This window comes from Lynx canadensis, chromosome B2, assembly GCF_007474595.2.
Source record: "Lynx canadensis isolate LIC74 chromosome B2, mLynCan4.pri.v2, whole genome shotgun sequence".
In the NCBI taxonomy this organism is placed as follows: Eukaryota; Metazoa; Chordata; class Mammalia; order Carnivora; family Felidae; genus Lynx; species Lynx canadensis.
This window is the reverse complement of record NC_044307.1, coordinates 76,243,796-76,264,539: the sequence shown is the minus strand read 5'-3', so window position 1 is coordinate 76,264,539 and position 20,744 is coordinate 76,243,796. Positions and strand designations below refer to the sequence as shown.

At 40.3% G+C, this 20,744-nt stretch overlaps 1 protein-coding gene across 2 annotated transcripts in view; it reads left to right on the top strand.

The window, feature by feature from the left end:
• Positions 1-6,060: 6,060 nt before the first annotated feature.
• CEP162 (centrosomal protein 162) overlaps positions 6,061-20,744 on the top strand; it is a 119,402-nt gene continuing 104,718 nt past the window's right edge. Inside the window, exons 1-3 of one of the 2 annotated variants that reach the window (XM_030315925.1) lie at positions 6,061-6,285; positions 7,328-7,443; positions 19,114-19,228. In XM_030315925.1, the coding sequence (XP_030171785.1) occupies positions 7,387-7,443; positions 19,114-19,228 (172 nt within the window). In that variant the 5' untranslated portion in view covers positions 6,061-6,285; positions 7,328-7,386. The remainder of the gene's footprint in view (positions 6,286-7,327; positions 7,444-19,113; positions 19,229-20,744) is intronic. The other variant, XM_030315924.1, reaches the window with a different exon arrangement.

Sequence of the window (20,744 nt, the reverse complement as noted above, 5' to 3'; positions counted from 1 at the left end):
CAGTTCTAATTTTCTGTTCAACGTTGTCCTTTCATGACCTCTGATGGTGAAAGCATAAACTGACATTACAAATACCAACAGAAATAATGTCACAAAATCCATTTACCTTATTATTGAAGATCCTTTTCCTTTTCATATTTATTTACCTTGAGAATTTAATGGTATCAATTATTCGACAATATAGAAAGTGTTGGGCAATTTCATGCTACTTCAAAGCATAAAAAAACCCTTCTTACAGTCTGTAAATGTCTGTGTGTGCACTTTATATAGCAGAACGAATATTTCAATGATACAGCAACTTATTACTGTGACTACTAGCTCTCAAATACAAATTGAATAAAGTTTGATAAGTTGAACCAATTAGGTTAATTTACAAAAACATCACTCTTCCTAAATCTCTGTACATATGAATAATGAAGCATAATTGTATATTATGACCTGAATTATTTGGATGAATTTATTTCAACTTATTTAATAAGATTAATGTCTTAGCCTGAGTTCCTCCTAAAAAGGCTTTCCCACAGGTAATGGAGAATTATCTGGGAATATGACTCCAGGGAGCAGGAATAATGAAACAGGGGAGTAAAAACAAGGAAGAAGGAAAAGCTGGATTAGGGATGCATTATCAAAATGACTATGGCTATGGCCAATCTGTGCTGGACTCCATAGACTTTCTTAGAAACTTTAATGAAATCTATGAAATAAAACAAGAAAGATTTTTCTATGGGTTTCCATCCCCCATGGGTGGAGGTGGCCCCTTGAACTTTGACTACCTACTGCATAACCACTTATAGGTTGCACATGTATGGCATTTCAATGGACATTCCACACTTCTATGTTAGTAAAGTTCCAGGGAAGGAAGTGAGAGGCTCATACCTTGGGCAGAGGTGAGGCTTTCTCAAGTTTCACCTGTAGGGAGCTGGTCAAAACCTATGAGAACTGGTTGTAGTAGCAATGACTTCAGTAAAATGTAGGGCTGAGAGGATTTTAAGTGATGCACAAAGTGGCAACTGATGCAGTAAAACCTTTGCACTACTCAGATTCACCCTTTCTCACCATTAACTCCAACCTGTTACCAAGTCTCTTTCAACGTGCTAGCCAGCTACAATTTCTGCAAGTGGCTCTAGGGAATTAGCTACAGTCCCTACTGCCACAGCTGGTTCCAAAGCCTTGTTGATAATCATCATCTCTCTCCTCCACTGCTGATTTTAAATTTCTCTCACCTTTGGCCAGAAGCTTACTGATCTAGAGTTGCTTGCCCAGTAGAGTGACCCAGACCTTCTTATTTTAGGTTTGGTTTACTTTGCCCTTATCAGTACATAGCTGCTGTAGCTGTCCATTCACCATTATCACCTATCACAAAAACATCAGGAGGTGCATCAGTCAAGTCCTTGGATATTTCTCCCTGCCTCCATTATATAACAGTGACACAGGCTATTTATGTTAATCAGGGCAAATTAATCCTGTAAATATATTGACATATTAATTCCTTTTTGCTTGATGACCCAGGAATGAGGAGCCCAACCATTGGAATGAGGAGCCCAAATGACCAGGTAATAGTTAAGTTCTGTGGAACTGTTTTACTTTGTCCTCTGGTGAAAGTGTTCTCCTTTCTGGAAGCCAGAATCTCTAATTCAGAAGGGCCTAAGGTTTCAGGTACAGAAGAAGTAAACTTGAAAGTGGGTCACTAGGAGTAATGGGGAAAGGGACCAATTTTATTTCCATCCCTTGCTTCCTGAAGGGACATAGCACCACATGTTAGCTGTTGATACAGCACATATATCTCATCCTTTCTCCAGCCTGGAACTTTAGCTGAGCCTTCAACAGGTCATTCCACCATTGCATTAGTTCATCTGCTTCTAAGTGATGAGATATATGGTAATCCCAGGGGCTCCTGTGGTCATGCACCCATTGTTTCACCACCTTTGTCAAAAATTAACCCCTTGAACAAAAGCAACGCTGCAGGGAATGCCATACCATTGAGTAAGGCATTCTGTAAGCCCTGAGTTGGGGCACTGATGAAGGCTTTTCTGGCAGAGAATGCAAATTCATGACCATAGTAGGTTTAAATTCCAGTAGGGATGAATTGTTGCCATCTCTAGGGTCGAAGGGATCTAATGAAGTTAATCTGATATTAAATGGCTGGCTGGTCATCCTTGAGGGATGAAATCATATCAAGGACTCAGTTTCAGTCTCTATTGCTGACAAGTTGGGCATTCAGAAAAACGGTAGTAGCTAGATCAGTATTAGTAGTGGGAGCCCATTCTGTCGTGCCCTTAAACAGCCTTCTTTCCAGACACGGTGTAATGTTTATTCATGGACCAGTTGTCCAAACAGTGAAGTCTCTAAAGATTAAGGGGGAGTGTAGCTCATATCCACAGGGCAAACTAACCTATTTGGTTTTTGCCTTCTATGCAGAGAATGCTCTCTGGTGGGCAGTAACATGAGACACAATGATCTGCATGTTATGTGCCCACTCCTCTCATAAATCTATCTGCAAGCTTCTTTATCCAGATTTCCTTGTCTCTGTTTTATTGATCTTGCTTTATCAAGGCCTCTGACCAAATGCCCAAGCCATTTGTCACTATCCAGTAGTCTATGTATACCCATACCTCAGGCCACTTCCACCTCCAAATAAAGTAACTGATGAAGTGTTCTGCTTGGGCTCTTCCTACTGGGAGGATTTCCTTTCACCATATTCTTTTAGGGATACCTATGAGTGTGGCAGTAGTGTGACAACAGTCTATTTATGGCTACCATCAATATGCCACCCTAACCTATATGTGAAGAAGGCCAGAGTATTTTTCTCTGTCATCCATGGACACAGGTATTTCTAGCCATGATCAGATCTGCTGGGCCCAAGCTTCCAACAAGCTTGTACAACTGCTTGCACATACAACAGAGCCTATTGCTCTGGGTAACATTCAAGTCCAATAAATGGATTGGTGCAATATTCTCCAGTACAATACATGCTGTCTCTAAAATCTAAATAAGCCTACCTAGCACTTCTGATATGTACCGATTTATTCTTTACCTTTATCTTTTTGGTACCAGCATGTCCCAAACAATAGATCAGCTAAAACTTCACCAAAAGGGCAGAACCATAAAGTTTTGTGAGGTTTATCTTCTACTCTCTGGTTTGAATGTGCCTAGGTAGGATAACAGAATAATTTCCACTTCCTGCTCACCAACTACAGTCAGTATTATGCCATCAATATAGTAAACCATAATGATATTCTGCAAAATGTCAAGACATATTTCCTACACATTACATTCTGATAGAGCACATAAGAGTTAGTTTAGCCAATGGGGAAAACAGTGAATTGAACTGTTGGTCTCCTCAGGTGCATGCCAACTGCTTTCATGCTTTTTCTGAAGGGAATTTAAAAGACCATTTTTTCCAGATAGGTAGTGGCATACCAAGTGCCATGAATTCTGTTGATCTCTTCCAATTAAGCAACTATATCTGACATGGCCACTGTAATTGGTGCTCATACTTGCTAAAGTTTACCGTAGTTCATTGTTATCCAAGATCCATCTGTTTTTCTGCAGGAGCTAAATAGATTGAAGAGCTTTATGCAGGGTTTACTACCCCTGTGTCCTTTAAATCTTTAAGTGGTGGTGCTAATCCCTGCCATTCTTCCTAGGAAGTAGTATTGTTTTGGATTTGTTCATGTGGATGGGGGTGGGGCATTTTCTGGGCTTCCATTTGGTTCTTCCTACCATAATGGCTTCACAGATCAGGGAACCAACACAAGGGTTCTTCCAGTTATAAAGTATACTTGGAGATTTTATATATCCCAATTACTCATTTGGAGCCTGGGGATACAATCACAGGGAAGGCCACAGACCCATTGTACCCCTGTGAAACATACTTGGTCTAGAACTATAATTTTTATCTGGCCTCCCTATGCCCCTACTCTAACAGGAAGACCATAATGGCATTTCAGGCTCCCTGGCACCAGTGTCAGCTCACACCCCTTACCCAACAGTCCTTGAAACCAATTTGACAATAAATTTCATATTAAAAAAAAAAGAACTAAAAAAAAAAAGAAACCAATTTGACAATAAATTATATATTTAAAAAAGGGAAAAAGAAAAGAAAAGCTTAAGAATCCTTCTTTCAAAATTTGTGTAAAAAGTGGATCATGCTGGGGCACCTGGGTGGCTCAGTCGGTTAAGCGTCTGACTTTGGCTCAGGTCATTACCTCACAGTCCATGAGTTAGAGCACCGCATCGGGCTCTGTGCTGACAACTCAGACCCTGGAGCCTGCTTTGGCTTCTGTGTCTCCCTCTCTCTCTGCCCCTCCCCTGCTCACACTCTGTCTGTCTCTCTCTCACAAATAAATAAACATTAACAAAAAAAATTTTTTTTTAAATGCATCATGCCCTCTATCCATTCCAACCCTCTCCAAATATAGAGACAACTATGAATTAGTTAAGAGATTTCAGTTTTAAACTATACTGGCTAGTTTTAATATCTAGAAATTACTATAAAGTTATGGAATCTAAAATTTGTCTAAGGCAGTAAGAAAAGGGATAGGGATAGAGGTATTCAACACAGCACTGTTTTAAAAAAGTGATCATTAAAAATAACTTCAGGTTTATACTCCAAAAAGTTGAGATGTCTCGGAGAACTGGATATAGTCAAACCTGCTGGGTGATTTTCTTGAGCTATATTGAATGGCTCCAGAGCAGGTGTTTCTTTGGATAGGCATGCTCTAAGTGCTCTGAGGCAAAGCAGTTGAAAGTATTTGCAAAAGGCGTTTGGAAGGATGATAGAATGGAAGCTGGATAAGAAAGGAAGTGAAAACAAGTCTTGAATTCTGGTTAGGCATTATTACTTTGAGCAGGTCTTTTAACCTGTCTGCTTCAATTTTCTCGTCTATAAAATGAGGATAATAACTTCATAGTGACCTTGTGCATGTTTTTAAATGGATTCCTTCAGACTGAATACTGCCTCTTTTCACCAACCCTTGTTACCTTCTACTTACCCCTCTGATGGTCTAGGTTTCATTTTAAATTTCATTTCCTCTAGAAAGCCTTGTCTAACCTCCCAGGGGGTGAGGAGACCTTTAACATCTTCTAACTGCACCCTATGTCTATCATTGCTGTTGTCATACAGAATTGCAATTGTCTGATCACTTGTCTATCAGCTCCATTAGACCAAAGACTCTACTAGGGCAGGGACTATGATCATTTGTTCATTAAGTACATATTAGAAATAAAAATATAAGCTAAACTGAATTGACTTGGAGAGTATAACGATTAAGTGAAATAATGCTCGTGCAGCTCCTATCAACCTACATGTTCAATAAATAGTAGCTTTAAAAAATCTCTATTATTATTCAAATCTTTATCTGAGGGCACAGCTCCTGGCATGTATACATTTGTATCACAATAAACACTTGCTGAATGAAAAGTTTAGACTGGTGATAATGACATCCTTAGCCTATGTCTGCCAGTGGCAATTCTTTCAACTGTTGTTGATCTTACTTTCACGATCCCAAACGGTCCTCTGAAACTCCAACTTGTGCGTGTACGTGTGTGTGTGTTTTAGAGCAAGAACGGGGCGGGGGGGGGGGGTAAAATCCAAGACAGTAATTGTAAGATGCCACTATAGAGGGGGAATAAGGGAGGGGCAGAGGGACACCACAGAGAGGCTCGGGGACCAGTAGCGGGTTGGGGCGTGTATGTGTATTTTCAATTTCTTGCCCACTAGATGGTGGAACAGAGCCCCTAACCTGATAACAGTATGCTTTCTCACAGATCTGAGTTTCTCTTACAATGCCCACTCAGCGGTTTGCACGTGGAAGAATCCAATAAATTGTTATTATGTTTTTCAAAACTTCCGCTTGGAAAACAGAGCCGAAACCACAAGGGCGGGAAGGTTAGGAAGAGTAGAGACTTGCGGAAATACACGACTAGGGGAGCTAAACTACATTTCCCAGGAAGCCACGGGCTGGGCCTACAACACCCAGCATGCCATTGTTCCGGCTCTCGGGACCTGCTCGTGGCGTCCACTTTCCCAAGGAGCGCAGCAAATCTGTGCATTCTCTGTTGGTGCGGCAACGACGGCTCTTACCTCCGGATTATCCTGAGCCGCAGCAATTCCTACTTTCGCTCGTAGAGCAAAAAAGACACTAACCACTATTCCGTGGAGCCCACAAGCCACGTGACCAGCTCGGGTCATGTGACTCCAGAGCCAGGCGACAGAATTGTGTTACCCTGGTAACTGTTGAGCCCCGCAGACCTTCCCGGAAAGCGCGGAATTCAGAGACCGAGGTAGGTGAGGCGTGGACACTTGTTTCCCACTCGGTTGACTCTGACCGAGACTGTCCTCAGACCCCCTCCCCAGGGCTTTAGTTTCCCAGGTCACTCCCCTCCTCCGCCCACACTCTACTTCAAGTGCGTCTTTGTCTTCTCGCCACTCTGGAACCCGCGCTTCCTGGAGCAGGGCCCCACCGAACGGAGCCCGTTTGAGAGGATCCGTCTCCGACCGAGATCTTGGGGCTAAGACCTTAACCGCACACACCCTCAACTGATCAGAAATGCTAATGAGTCAGGGAGGTGTTATTCTGAAAATTGGGCAAAATATTGTCCAGGGTGTTCACACACAGAGCCCCCCTCCACCGCTTCTGGAAAATGAAGCTGCGGTTTGAGCAGCCTCAAGGAGGCCCCGAAACTGGGACAGATTTGAAAGTTGGTTGGGTTCATTAGAGGGACAGGGAGAGCTTTGCTCCACGAGTCACTATTGTATAGTTTTGTTGGCCTTCCCACGCTCCAAAAGAAACGTAATATGTTCTAATTTGGATGCTTCATTAACTTTATCTTAGGTAGATTTGAACCGTAATGAATTGCATTTTGTCTGTATCTGGAAACAGTCTGTCTTGCAAAACTATTACTAGGGACTGATAACTAGCTGAATGACGAGGCAGCACGTACTGTCCTGTGCTTTGCAAAAAAGAAACCGTCTTTTGAATTTGCTCATTTATACTAAATTTTTGAAAGATTCCTTGAGAGGACCTGCTTTGTTTCAGGAATGTTATGTAACACACACACCATAGAGTTAGGAAATATTGTGGTCACCCTTTAACACTTGGATGTTAACAATGAAAATGTAATCTCGGACCCTGAATACAAAGCAAACTGTGAAAGCTGCTTTTCCAAAGCAGTTTTATTCATGAATTTGGAATCTTTTGTCCAGGTTATTGGTCAATAACTGTGCATATATGCTAAATCGTAAGAGAAATGTCTGAGGTTTAAGTTTGGTTGTTCTTATGATGTGTTGTGAATTTCCTCAAAGAATATTTATCTCGTTATTTAGTGTTTCCAGTGTTGTAAATACTTTGGAATGTTTACTTTGGGAAGTGAAAATTATTGATTATGGCTCACTATTCCAAAGAAGAGCTGGATGAAGAGTTTGAAAAGTTCATGAAAGAGGTAAATTTATCATTTTAAAAGCTGTATTGTAAATTTGTGTCACAAGAAATTCATCTTTCAATTCCTTCTCCTCTACTATGCAGTTTGACCGCCTTGAAAATAAAACAGCCAAGTTATTTTACCAGCAAAATGGGTTTATTTTTTAATGGCAGAGGAACTGCATTTCAGACCTTGCAGGCTATGGCAAAACTATAGGCAAGACCTGAGATCAAAGGAGAAGAACTATTACCTTTATAGAGAAAACAAGGAGAAAGGTGGGAGGGGATGCTTTGAATGAAAGTCCATTGGAGGAAAAAAGTAGTCACTGTATTTTCTTGTTGGCTGATCTAATTGCTAGGCCTGGAGAAATTCATTATTCCCCCTGTTGGAAAATGCAAGGTACATTTCTTCCTTTTGGGGTCTGAAATTGATGAGTTGATAGGGCATGAGAGCTCCCCCTTCTGGCCTCCTGACTTTTTAAAATGTAGTTTCCTTTATTTGGTTTCATATTTTTCCCTTTGGATCCAGATCTTTCCTCAAAAGCATCACTGACCAAGAAATACATCATCTGTGCCTCTCCGTGCCAGGAAGGACCTTTTCTGGGTGTCACGTCCCACCAGAGAGAAAGCGTATGGCAGTTAGAACCCATTTAAGACCATATCTGAATAACAAGCTTAGGAAGGAAAACTCTCAGGCATTTCCCATCCAAAGTCTATATCTATATCTGTATCTTGTTGAGGTCATACATGTTGGAGATCATCTTGAAGTGTTGAGCTAGCATCACCTTATTGGGTACATGGTTTCTACAAAAGTTTGACGACCAACACGTGCAAAACTTAAAAATTACTGTACAAAACGTAACTAAAAGAAACATGACAATTCCAAATTGTGTACTGGTTCTGAACCATGACCCTAGGCCTGAAGGTAGCCAGCTAAATAAAAGATCTTTGAGAATCATGTGAAATTTGTTGTAGTTAATGTGCTTATTCCCTAAAAAATGTAATTTTGTGCAGTTGGGTTTCTGCTTTTCCACAGTAGTTTATCCATGTGCAGTAGGTGGTGTCTGTCACACAGACGCATCCTTACTCAGCGGGTAGGTAATGCGAACTCTGTGATTGTCTAAAACTACTTTAGCCAGTGATTTGAATGATCGTTGTTGGGCTGCTTCTGCTTTGGCTATAGAACTGACCAGATCTCCTAATTTAAGGAGAGATTTCTAATTGTGTCTTTTAGTACTTGCTCTACTGAAGGGAGAAAGGCTCTCTCTATGGAGGCAAACCTGGAGTTGTGTATGCCTCTTGGAAGTTCTCATTCAAGGTTGCCACGAAGGTTTAGTGAGGTGGACCAGTGGGAAGCTGCTAGTTATGAAGCAAAAGCAGAACAGTGAATATAGCAAGAGCACATTGTCCTTTTATCCTTCAGCTGTCAAGGCGATGAATTGCTCAAGCATCGGGGCCATTACCAAAACCTCCATGTATAGAAGAATAGCCAGGAGCTGCACATGGGGCTCCCTCAGAAGAATTAGCATTTGTGGACCCATTTGTGGGTATAAAGGCATTAGCATTATTCAACCAAGATTCAATGTTATCACATACTAAAAGTCTTCCTAAATATATAGGTATGACAGCCAGCTTACAAATGGTCCTACTTTGGCTCTTTTACAATGTGTTTTATATATGTATTCAAGGGATTTCATTTCTCCTACCCAGGGTTGGGTTAAATTGAGGCAGGGAACAAGTATGTGTGGATTTAATATTCTAACCTATAAAAGGGACCTGGGCAACAGTTTAGGCATGAGTGGCAATTGGGATTCCAGTGAAATTGCTTTTAGGGTGAACTAAGGTATCCCTGTTCCTATGGACTCGATTGAGGTTTCTGGTGACAAGTCCAACAACCAGTTATTGGAAAATGTGAATAAGAGCAATATCTGTCCATGGAAGAGGAAAAAATAGAGTAAGAGGTAACAGCGAGAAAAGGTATGCAAGCCTGCTTCACTCATGTCGGGAAGGTTGTCTTTATCAGATGTCTGCTTTAATTCTTGGAAACTTTACTTGCAGGTCACCAATTGGTATGCAGGTCCAGCCTGGATTTAGTGCTGTCTTTAGATGTGACATGTGAATCAGGAGTCTATTTCTTGAAAGTTGGTGGCACAAGGGTTGGTTAACAGTACCTGATAGGGCCCCTCCAGTGAGGTTGAAGAGAGAACTTTTTGATGTGTCTTGCAGTAGACAAAATCTCTGGGTTGCGAGTCATGGTGCTTAAGGCTTTGTCTCCCGGGAGTAAGCCATGAGGACAGTTTTACTAAAGCATAATTATTCTCAACAGAAGGAATCAGGCCTTTACGGTATTGGAGTATATCTCCTTTTATCAGCTGTGAATCAGACGAGGCAGGAGCCAGGTGCATCAGGTGCTCTGTGACTGTCTTAAAGGGTCAGAGTTAATGAGTTACAAAGGGGATGGATCGCAGATTTAGAAAGACCCAATCACAGTGCTTTTGGCCAAGTTAGTTGAAGGGTTTCCACAAATTTTGCTAGTTGAGTCTTGATGGTGCTGTTAGTGCATTGCACTAGCCCAGAGGATTGAAGGTTGTGAGCATAGATAGTGCTCTAGAACCGGCCAAACAGCGCAGACCTATTGACAAACTTGACCAGTGAAGTAAATGCCTTGATAACTTTGAAGCTTGAGAAGGCCTCCTTAGGTAGGAATACTCTTTTCTAATAGGATTTTAGCTACAGAAGGGGCCATACCCTCTCTGCAAGGGAAAGCTTCAGTTCAGTTAGAAAACAAACCATGACCAAAACATTTATATTCATGGGAAAGGAGCTGAACTTCGAATGGTCTATTGGGCAGTTTAAAATGCCAGTGGGTGGTGTGGATGGGTTTCCCAGAGTTGTGTTTTGGACAGGTAGAACAAGCAAAGTAGGCACTTTTGTGGGCTTGTTAATATTTCTGTACCAGAATTGATTCATAAAGCCTGTCATCTTATCGGGAGAGCAATAATTAATGCTTGTACAATGGTTAGTAAAGAGATTTTAGAGTGTCTGGCAGGACTGGGTTATTATTTGGCTCAAGATAGAGTTCTCTCTTTTTATCAAACCAACAATTACTAGATTTCCAATATAGTTTTTCCCTCTCTGGGGCTAATTTTTGGATATATCTTGTCAGTTTTTCTAGATTATCATTTGAGGCAACATCTCTTAGGACCATGACAGAGGATTGGTTATTGGTTCCTTTAAGAGCAGCGTGTTTAATGGAAACATCAGCAAGGTAGTTTCCTTTGGCTGCCAGGGAGTCAAGTCTGGAATGCACAGGAGCCTTAATAGTAGCCAGGGCAGTTGGCAAAAATTTGACATCTAGTAAATTTAGGACATAAGAGCCATTTTTAATTTTATTCCCATTAGAAGTAAGGAAAGTTGGCTGTTTCTATAATATCCCAAAGTCATGGGCTGCCTGAAGGACATATGATCAATTTAAATATTTTCAGTTTTACCGTTGGCTAAAGTACAAGTCTGAGTAAGAGCATATAATTCAGCCTGTTGGGTCGAACTAGCCAAAGGTAAAGGTGCTGCCTTGATGATTTCAAAAGGTGTTGCAATTGCATACCCAGGGCAATACCATTTTCATTCTTTAAATAAGACCCATCAGTAAACCATGAAAAATCTGCATTGGTTAGGGTTATCTATTAATTGTCATGGATAGTCAAAAGGTGATCTGTCCACATCAAGTGGTGGTGAGAGGTTTTATCAGAAGGATAAAGAGAGTAGAATAGCAGGGTCAAGGTTATTACCGTGAGGAGGAGTTATTGAGGAGCAGCGAGGAGGATTTCATAGGAGGTGAGAGAGCTGGCCAAAAGGTGTTGAGTGTGGTAAGGATTCAGAGGGGCTTTTGCATGGGGCACAAGGGTGGTTAAAGGGGTTCCCATGATTATTTCTTCAGTGGCCTTATCCAAAAGGGCAGGCTCTGAGGCAAGGGGGTTATCCCCGTGCCACAGTGTCCGGTTGTTGGCTATAATATCCCATGGGTTGATGACAGCTTCTGTATTTTGGGGTGAGTACTTTAAGGGCATTCCCTTCTCATATGCAAAAAGGAAAAGAGGAGCTGATAATTAGGATGTCCAAGGGCAGAAGGCTTTATTAAGATTTTCTTTAAGGCCCCAAAGGCTATGTAATTCTGATCTTACCAAATAATAGATTCATATTTGTTGTTTTTAAGTAAGATATACAGGGGTTGGACCATAGGAGAAGTTTGGAGCCCAGTTTTTGACAGTAGTCACCTAGCTGGAGAAAACCACATAATTGGCTCTTAGTTTTAAGTTTTAGGATACCACAAAGCCTATCTCGATCTAAATGAACCCCTATTCCAAAATCAGGTGTCTTAAATATCAAACCTGAGTTTGAGCAAACTGCAGTTTTTCCTTGGAAACTTTATGTCCCTTTAAGGCTAAAAGTTTTAACAGCTACATTCTGTCCTCCTGTGAAGAGGCTTGGGAAAGGGAGCAGAGAGGCAACTCCTCTACATTTTGTAACAAGGTAGGTTCTCCAGAAAATTTTATATCATTTAGTCAGCTTTTAAGGTTTGCAAGAAGTAAGACTTTCTATAAAACCCCAGGGCATTACTATCTAAATGTATAGTCTTCCTTCCCAAGTTAAGGCAGAAAGATAATAACTTATCAACTGGAATACTAAAGAATGCACTCAGAGATCAATTACAGTGAAAAGTTTGCTTTCAGTAGGACTAGATGCTAGTAGCATATTGGGTTAGGAACAGCAAGGTGCTAAGGGGTAATATTTATTGCTGGAGGTCCTGGACAAACCTCCACCCTCAGCCACTGGGTTTTCTTACAGGTAAAATAGGGGTGTTACAAGGACTAGTGCAGGTGATAATGAGTCCCGGGGCCTTATAATCTTCTATTTTGGGCTTGATGCCTTGAAGGGCTTCTTTCTTTATAGGGTATTGATTAATTTGGGGGAGATCTTTTGTGGGGTCTATTTGAGTCTTAGTACGAGGTGCTTTGAGGATTTTACCCATAAGAAGGGTGGTAACTGATCCAATTGGGACAATGGTTAATGCCCTTAGAATTAGTTCCAGTGCTGTCAGAAGTGAAGCGAGTAAAAGATGTTGAAAGGTCACTTGATTCACCAACTTGGCAATCTTGGTTGCTGCTATCGAATTCTAGAATTGCTTACCCCTTTTTGGAAAAAGGAATTCCAGCAAGATACTTTTCTAAGAAATCTCAGCCCAGTAAGTGAATTGGATGAGAGAATTAAGGAAAAAAGGGTGGGTACCTCTTAAAGGACCTAAACCAGAGGGAATAGATTTATTAGAGGTAGGAACCTCACCGTTTAAACGGTTTTGTTCCTCTGAGGCACGGGCTGCTTTATAGTGGTGGGTTGAGCACCGGGAGTGTAGCTCCAGTGGCAGTGAGTACAGATAGAAATTCATTCCCAGTGTGGAGTGTTGTTTCTTTGAGCCAGTTGAGACAGAGAATTGGGACAAGACCCTTTTGTTCTCAGAGCCCAGTGTTTGGGAATTAGGAGAACATTGGAAAGAGTGGTTAGAGGGCTGACAGCATCTGGAGCACTTGAGTTTGTAGCAGCCTTTTTTCCAGTGTCCTGGTTTTTTAAAATAATGGCAGGCATCAGGAGGGTTTTGGTTTTGTTTAGGGGCCTACATTTGTTGGAGATGAAAATTAAGGATTTTAGTGGTCTTTTAGTCGAATCATCTAGAATGCGGGTGAACTGCTAAATTAACCAAATCTAGGGCAGATGTAGTTTCCCGTTCCATTCTGGTCATTTTAACTGGAAGGGAAAGATCCGATTTAGCCGGTTAATGAACATAGAATTAAAGGCTACCTGAGGGGACTCAACATCTACAGGAAGACCGAAGTTTTCATTAAAAATAACCTGAAGTCATTTGTAATAATAACAGGTTTATCGAATTTTTGTGCACAAGCCTGAATGATGTTCCAATTAACAAGTTTAGGAAAACCTTTGCAATTTTTCTGTGAAGACCTCTAGTGAGTGTCCTGCCAGAAGTCAGAGATCTGTTTTTCTAAATCTCTTTCAGGATTTTTCTATCAGGCCAGTTTCATCCAATGTTAGGCCTGGCCCTCACCAACAAGCGTGTGAACTAATTGATATAAATCTGAGAAACTAAGTTGATAAGTTTGAATATGTATGTTAAATTACTCAGCAAATCTCCGAGGATCCTCAGTAACTTTGGCAAAGTCTTCGACTCTAGCTTGTAGTTCAGCTTTAGTCCAGAGAACATAAGAAACTAGGAGTTTAGCAGTTGGATCCTCAGGGGGCTTAACTTTAAAGGAGGAGGTTCTGCTAGGTTCAGAGGAAGAGAGCAGGGAGAGATAAGGAGGAAAAGGGAAATCCAGAGAGAAGAGTAGAATGAGGAAGGGAAAGGGTATGGAGGGGCTGGGATGCTGCTGCAGGGAAGTAGGAAGATGGCCCCAGAGGAGTGGCCAGAGCACAGGATGACTGCTGTGTGTGTCTGGAGATGAAGAATCCAGGGAAGGGAAAGAGCACTCAAAAGCCCTTTTGAATTCTCTCAATTGTTTCGTAGCCTCAGTTAATTTAGAAATGGTATTTTGCAAAGGGGTAATTTTAGAGTCAATATGTATGGAAGTCTTTGGGTACTAATTAAAACAGGCATTCCATGCAGTTTGTTTAATTTTAGAGCCATGGTCTTCTAATTTGGTTTTGAGAAAATTAAGTTGGAGGAGATCAAAAGTTCCCCCATGACAGTCATTGAAGTTCTAAATTTAGTTAGGTTGGTCTATTTTGTTAGCATTGTGCATGCAGGAGGATCATAGTTTTTAAATATAAAGCCAGCCAGGATCCCAGGAGGAGGAGGGCTGTCCTGAGAGAGTTTAGAGGATTATGATCCCATTAGTCAATACCAGAAGTTCAGAAAAACATGAGTACTCACCAGATAGGACAAAGCCTTCATAAAAAAGAAAGAATAAAGCTTTTAAATAGATCCTAAATAAAGTCAGAGAACTCAAAATGCAAAGTGAGCAGAGCTTGGAACCAGGAGACACATACTCTCAGACTCCAGGGTCGGGGAGAAAAGAATGAGCTCATTTGGCTCAGTGGGTACAGGCACCTGTTTGCTCACCAGCCTCGTAGTTGTTGAGTGTCTTCTCTGGATCCCACTTCTGATCACCAAGTAATGTTGACCTCAAGGTTAAAACAGCCCGTTATTTTATCATTTATTTGGGAATGGCAAAGGAACTGCAATTGGGGACATGCAAATGATGGCAAACCCATAAGCAAGACCTGAGGTCAAAGGAGAGGGACGTTATTTTCTAGAGAAAAGGAGGAAGTTGGGAGGGGCTGCTTTGAACGAAAGTCCACTGGCGGAAAACAGGAGTTCAGGATGGTGATGGCTTCTCATTGGCAGGGCTGTTGCTGGGCATGAAGAAAAACCTTCCTTCCTCCCACTGGGTAGTAGAGTAGGCTTTGTTCTGTTAGGAAATGCAAGATACACTTCTTTGTTGGAGTCTGCAATTGATGACAAATTGATGGAGTGTGAGAGCTCCCCCTGCTGACTTCCCCATTGTGTTCTAAATGAGGTGTCCTGCATTCAGCTTCACAAGTCTGTCACCACACTCTGTCAACTCTTCCTCCAGAATATATCTGTCATCTTCCTCGTTCTCTCTCCTTTCATCTGCCATCATCCCAATCCATGGTGACATCTTCTCACCTGAGGTACTACAACAGTTCCTATGTACTGTCCCAGCATTCCTTCACCACATTGCAGCCAGTGCCGTCTTTTACGTAAATCAGACTGTTCCTCCTCTTTGTAAAACACTTTATTGGCTTCCCATCACAAATGGAATAAAATCCAAACTCCTTCCCATGGTTTACAGAGCCCTGGATGATTTTGCTCATGTCCTCCTCACTCGCTTTATACCCCTCTTCTCCCTTATTCACTTATGCTACAGTGAATACAGTGAATTCAGTGAATACAGTGAATACAGAGCTTGTGCTTTGTCTCGCCCTGTCTCAAAAATAAATAAACGTTAAATTGTTTTTTATATAGAATTAAAAAAGAATTAATGTTTATTTATTGTTGAGAGAGAGAGAGCAAGAGACAGAGTGAGCAGAGAGGGGCAGAGAGAGACAGGGAGACACAGATTCTGAAGCAGGCTCCAGGCTCTGAGCTGTCAGCACAGAGCCTGATGTTGGGATTGAACTCATGAGCCATGACATCATCACAAGAGCTGAAGTTGGATGCTCAACCAACTGAGCCACCCAGGTGCCCCCAGGAGAGTCACATTTTAAATGATTATACTAACATTCTTGTTCATAAAGGGAGTTTGATATACGATGTAGTAGAAAACCTCAGTTTAATTAACAGGAAAAATAATGCCTACCTTGTAGGATTGTTGTAAGGTTTAAAAACCGCATTTAAGAATTATCCGAATGTAATAGATACTCAGGGTAAGAATCTCACTTCTCATTTGGAAACTGATTTTTTATTTTCAAATATGGGCACATTTTGAAAATTAAGCTTATAGAAAGTGTTTTCACTGTAAAAGATAAAAGCAGTGTAGACCAGTTTTTTTTCCTTTTGCCCTTTATTTGCCATCCCTTCAACACTCTCCCTCCATATCTTTCTCTCATATTCAATCTCAACCCATAAAAGCTTTTATCTCATGTTAGAGATTTGGGTCATTTTTTAATGTCTCACTTTTTAATAATAAAAACCATGATTTTAGAGTCATGGTAAGTAACTTCTTTAGTCATTTTGCTAAATTGTTCAGTAGATTGTTCAACAATATGGCTTACATATCTTTATAAGGAGATTGGTAGGACCAGCTTTTTTTTTTTCTTTTTACAGATTTATTGAGTTGTCATATACCATACAATTCACCCATTTAAAGTGTACAATTCAGTGGTTTTTAGCCTATTCGCAGCTATGCAGCCATCACCACAGTCACTTTTAGAACATTTTTATCCTCAAAAGAAACCCTGTACCTGTTAGCAGTTACCCCTTCTCCAGCCTTGCGCACCACTATCTACTTTCTGTCTCTGAATATATGCTTATGTTAGACATTTAACAGAAATGGAATCATACAGTATGTGGTCTTTTGTGACTGGCTTTTTCCACTCAACATAATGTTTTAAAGGTTCATTCATGTTGTACATCTTTCAGTACTTCATTCGTTTTTATAGCTCAATGGCATTTCCATTTTTTGGGTTTATCCACATATCAGTTGATGAACATTTGAGTTCTTTCCACTTTTTGGCATTTATAAATAATATTGCTATGAACAATCATGTACAAGTTTTTGTGTGGGTGTGTGTTTTCATTACTGTTGTGTGTATATCTAATAGTGGAAATGGTGGGTCATATGGTAACTCTGTGTTGAACCTTTTGAGGAATGGCCAGACTGTTTTCTAAACTAGCTGTGCCACTTTATGTTCCCACCAGCCATGTTTTAGTATATTAGGTTTCCAACTTCATATGCTCACCAGCACAGTTACTCTCTGGGGACCTGCTTTTGTGTATTGTTTTGTTTTTAATGGTAGTAACCTGAAAAGCATTGTGGAAGATTATCAAAAGTAAGAATACCTAGTATATATTAGACAGTAGGGTGAGCACTCTCCATTTCATTTTCTGAGCTTTGTCACAAGCCTGCAAGGTCAGTGATTTTTCAACACATGAATAAACTGAAAAGAGAGGATAATTTTTTTCTAAGCAACAGCTAGTATATTTTGAAGTTAAAATTTGAACTCAGATCTGTCTGGCTCCCAAAACCTCTACTCCTTCCATACTGTTAGGTGGCTATGGGGCTTAAGAGGAATAGACCAAGTCTGTGGCAGATTGTCAGAATTTGGTAAACAGCGAGATATGGGGAAGAGAGAGAATGGAACGTTTCTAGGTGATGACCAAGTTTAGAGACCGAGTAGAAAGTGATAAAACTAAAATTCAGATAGACTCCTTTTCCTTCCCTTTCCCGCTTCCTGCCTGATTGTCAGGTTGTCAGGGAAGACCGTGAGTTCTTTTGGAACACTTTAAAGTTGACACTATTATAAGTCATTGAGATAGAATTGTTTGGTTGGCAGGTGGAAATTTGTGTGTTGTCATCTTGGAAGTAACCTGGCACTTACTAGAGTAAAAGGGCACTCTGGTGCCATTTGGGGGATTACATAGTGTAATGGAAAGTGGACAGGTGTTATCAGACCTCCGTTTAAATCCCAGGTGTGTAACACTTACTAACAGTAACAACTGGAGCAAGTTGCTTAATCTCTCTGAGCTTGTTTCCCCTTCTGTAAATCTTGATTGGATTGCTTAAAGATTGAGATAACCTGGGGATAGGTCCTGATATAGAGCAGGTATGGAATAAACGTTGGTTTCTTCTCCAGGAAAGTTGTGTAGGATGAAGATAAAGGACCAAGAACAGAGTCCTGGGGAAGTCTTGTAAAGAAATGGGCAAAAGAGCCAAGACCTATTAAAATAGACAGGTGGGAGAGGTCACAGAGCTGAAGTATAACTTGGAGGAAGTGATGCTGTGAAATCAAAGGTAGAGACATTCGAGAAGAGTTGGTCACCGGTATCAAGTTCCATGATGTGATCAGGAAAGATGACTAGCAGTGGTCCTTTATTTGTGACATTTAGGAGGCCTTTGGAACTTGGAGGAGAGTGTTTTGGATGGGAACCAGATTCTAAAGGGTTGAGCAGTGAACTCACGATGCTAGTATGTAAAAGAAAAGTGGTAAAGAGGAGGTAGGAATAAGGATCTTAATCTTGTTTGTTTTGTTTTGCTTTGCCTTTTGAAGAAAAGTGGAGTAGACTTGAATGTTCATTCTTTCATTCCACAGTTGTGCGAGGTGCTGTGCTAGGCCCTGGCGAGGCAGAGATGGGCAGGTTTATAACCTGAGGGAAGGAGGGAGTGGAGAGAGAGGAGGGGATGCAGAGACAGAGATAACATGAGATGACCAAGGAAGTAAGGACCTAGAAAGGCAGGAAGTGACCCCTCTGCAGGTTCTCCCAGGAGTGGAGGAAAGAATTTCTTTTCTGAAAGAGGAAAGCAGTGTCCTAACAGGTGAGTGTGATGGTGGAGTGAGGGAAAGGAGGGTGGTTTTTGAGTGAAGGTCTTTATTTTCTCTGTGAAGAGAGAGGGCAGGTTACTGACCACGTGGTGGAGGTGGTGGGTCGATTAGGGTTAGAGTAGGGGATTTAGGATCGTAGTAAAATTTGGACTTGAAGAGTAGAAAAGGACAATAAAAGTTGATTAAAGTTTATTAATCATTGTGACAAAATGTTGATTTCTCTGGTAAACACCTGAAACTCAGTTCTTCTGGTCTTAGAATTCTGTGTTCTTCTAGAGTGATGCCAGGTAATTTTGCTCAATCATTATTTATTCTTAGACCCTAGAGAATGTCTAGAAGGGGATTGTATCCTTCCCTTTTTCTTTCTGATCAAGTTTCTTGATAAGTTTTATTTCTTTGTTGTTATCATTGATTTTTTCTGGTTAGTATACTTGTTTAACTCTGGATATGAAATTGATGTTCAGAGTTGTATATTTGGTATTTAAGTTATTTTAGCCACATATCTGAAAATAAGAATGTATACATTATTGCTGAGAAAATTGTTTATGTACAATGAAGAGAAACATTTTTAGTGATGAATCTGGGATTCTTTAAAATCAGTGGCTTATATCCGATTTAGCTTTCAGATGATTCTTTCGAGAATTCAAACAAAACACCTAGACAACCTGAAAGAGAAGTGAAGAAGAAAAATGCATTGCCATGGTGGATAACTGAAGATGATTTTGAAGATGGTGGTAAATATTGCTGGGTTTTTTATTTCAAATTATTTGACCACAAGGGGTCAGTCAAGACTTTTAATTCTGGGATTTTGTTGTTGTACTATAGGTATTTAAAGAAAATAATACTAGTATTGTGACTTTTTAAAGTTTGAATTACATATTACTTCATTTTATTATGTATTACACAGTTGAGAATCTATGATGATTCTGCATTATCAGGTTATATTGTTATATTGGGATAATTTATATTCACTCAAATTAAGATGATAAATAACACAGGCATATTTGTGTATTGTCATGTTTCACGGCAGATTGATTTGAGGTGATTTAATAAAATGTTCTGACAGTGTATTAATGTCTTTGCACTGGGTAGATTTTAAGAAATCTATAGATTTTGGTGTCACAGTCTGTTAATAACAATAGCAAAAAAGTAATTTATTGCCTTGGTAAAGAACTCATTGTTGATCCTATCTGACATACATGTATAGCTTTCCCAGAACTAGTCCTAGTCACATCTTTACAAATGGAAAACTACTCTCTGGCACCTGTGCTTTGGTATACATGCTATATAGGAAACTGCCATTATCCATAAGGAACCCCAGACCATGTCTATTAACCTATGTTCAAACTATTTGTGGATCTTTAAGCACCATTTTGTAAACTTACAGGATTTCTGTATCCCTGGAGGAAAATTTGCCCTGTAGCTTTTGTTTTTTCCCCATGCAATTAAGCCCAGATTCCTTAATGTGACAGCTAAGGCTCGGTATCATCTGACTAGGACCCTCCTTTCTAGCTTTCTGTGCTCCAGCTATACTTACTCCCTATCTCCTGGAAACATCATTGACTGTGCCTCTGTGCATTAGCTCATGCTTGCTCACCACAAGGCTGCCTTTGCTCTCATCCTTCTTGTCCAGTAAAGCTTGACATTACCTCCTTCCAATCCTTTCCTAACTCTTCTAGATCGCTTTTCAACATAATTATTTTCTCCTTCATTTTGATTTCAAAACATAGCAACAGCACTTACACATTGTGTTGATAGTTATAACCCATAGGGCTACTCCTGAGGTTGTGAGCTTTGTGAAGGCAGGAAACGCTTCTTTTTGTTTGTATCCCCTGACCCTCAACAGTAAGTAATAAATGTGTTTAATAAATGAATGTTAGAGTGAATTTGATAGTCATTTCTCTGTTCTTAAAATTGTAAATAAGGAATTGCCTTACTGAAAAATACAGTGCATTTTTTCAGAAGTCCCCCAACCATGTAACAATGCTAAAGTTTGCATGCAAAGAATTCTTTTTTAGAATTTTCCCCCCATTGGTGCTTGGAAAGGATATTTACTATATGATGAAGTACTATTGGAATTGTTTACGAAGATTTGAGACTTAATTAGCATTAAAGTCTCTTTTCTAGAAAGTAATGAATTAGAGATAGAATGTGCATACTCATCCTAAAGGAAAAGAATAGGCCCTGGACCAACACTGGAATGTAACCTGGCAAAGTTATTAATTTTTAAAAAAGAATTTATCAATCAGA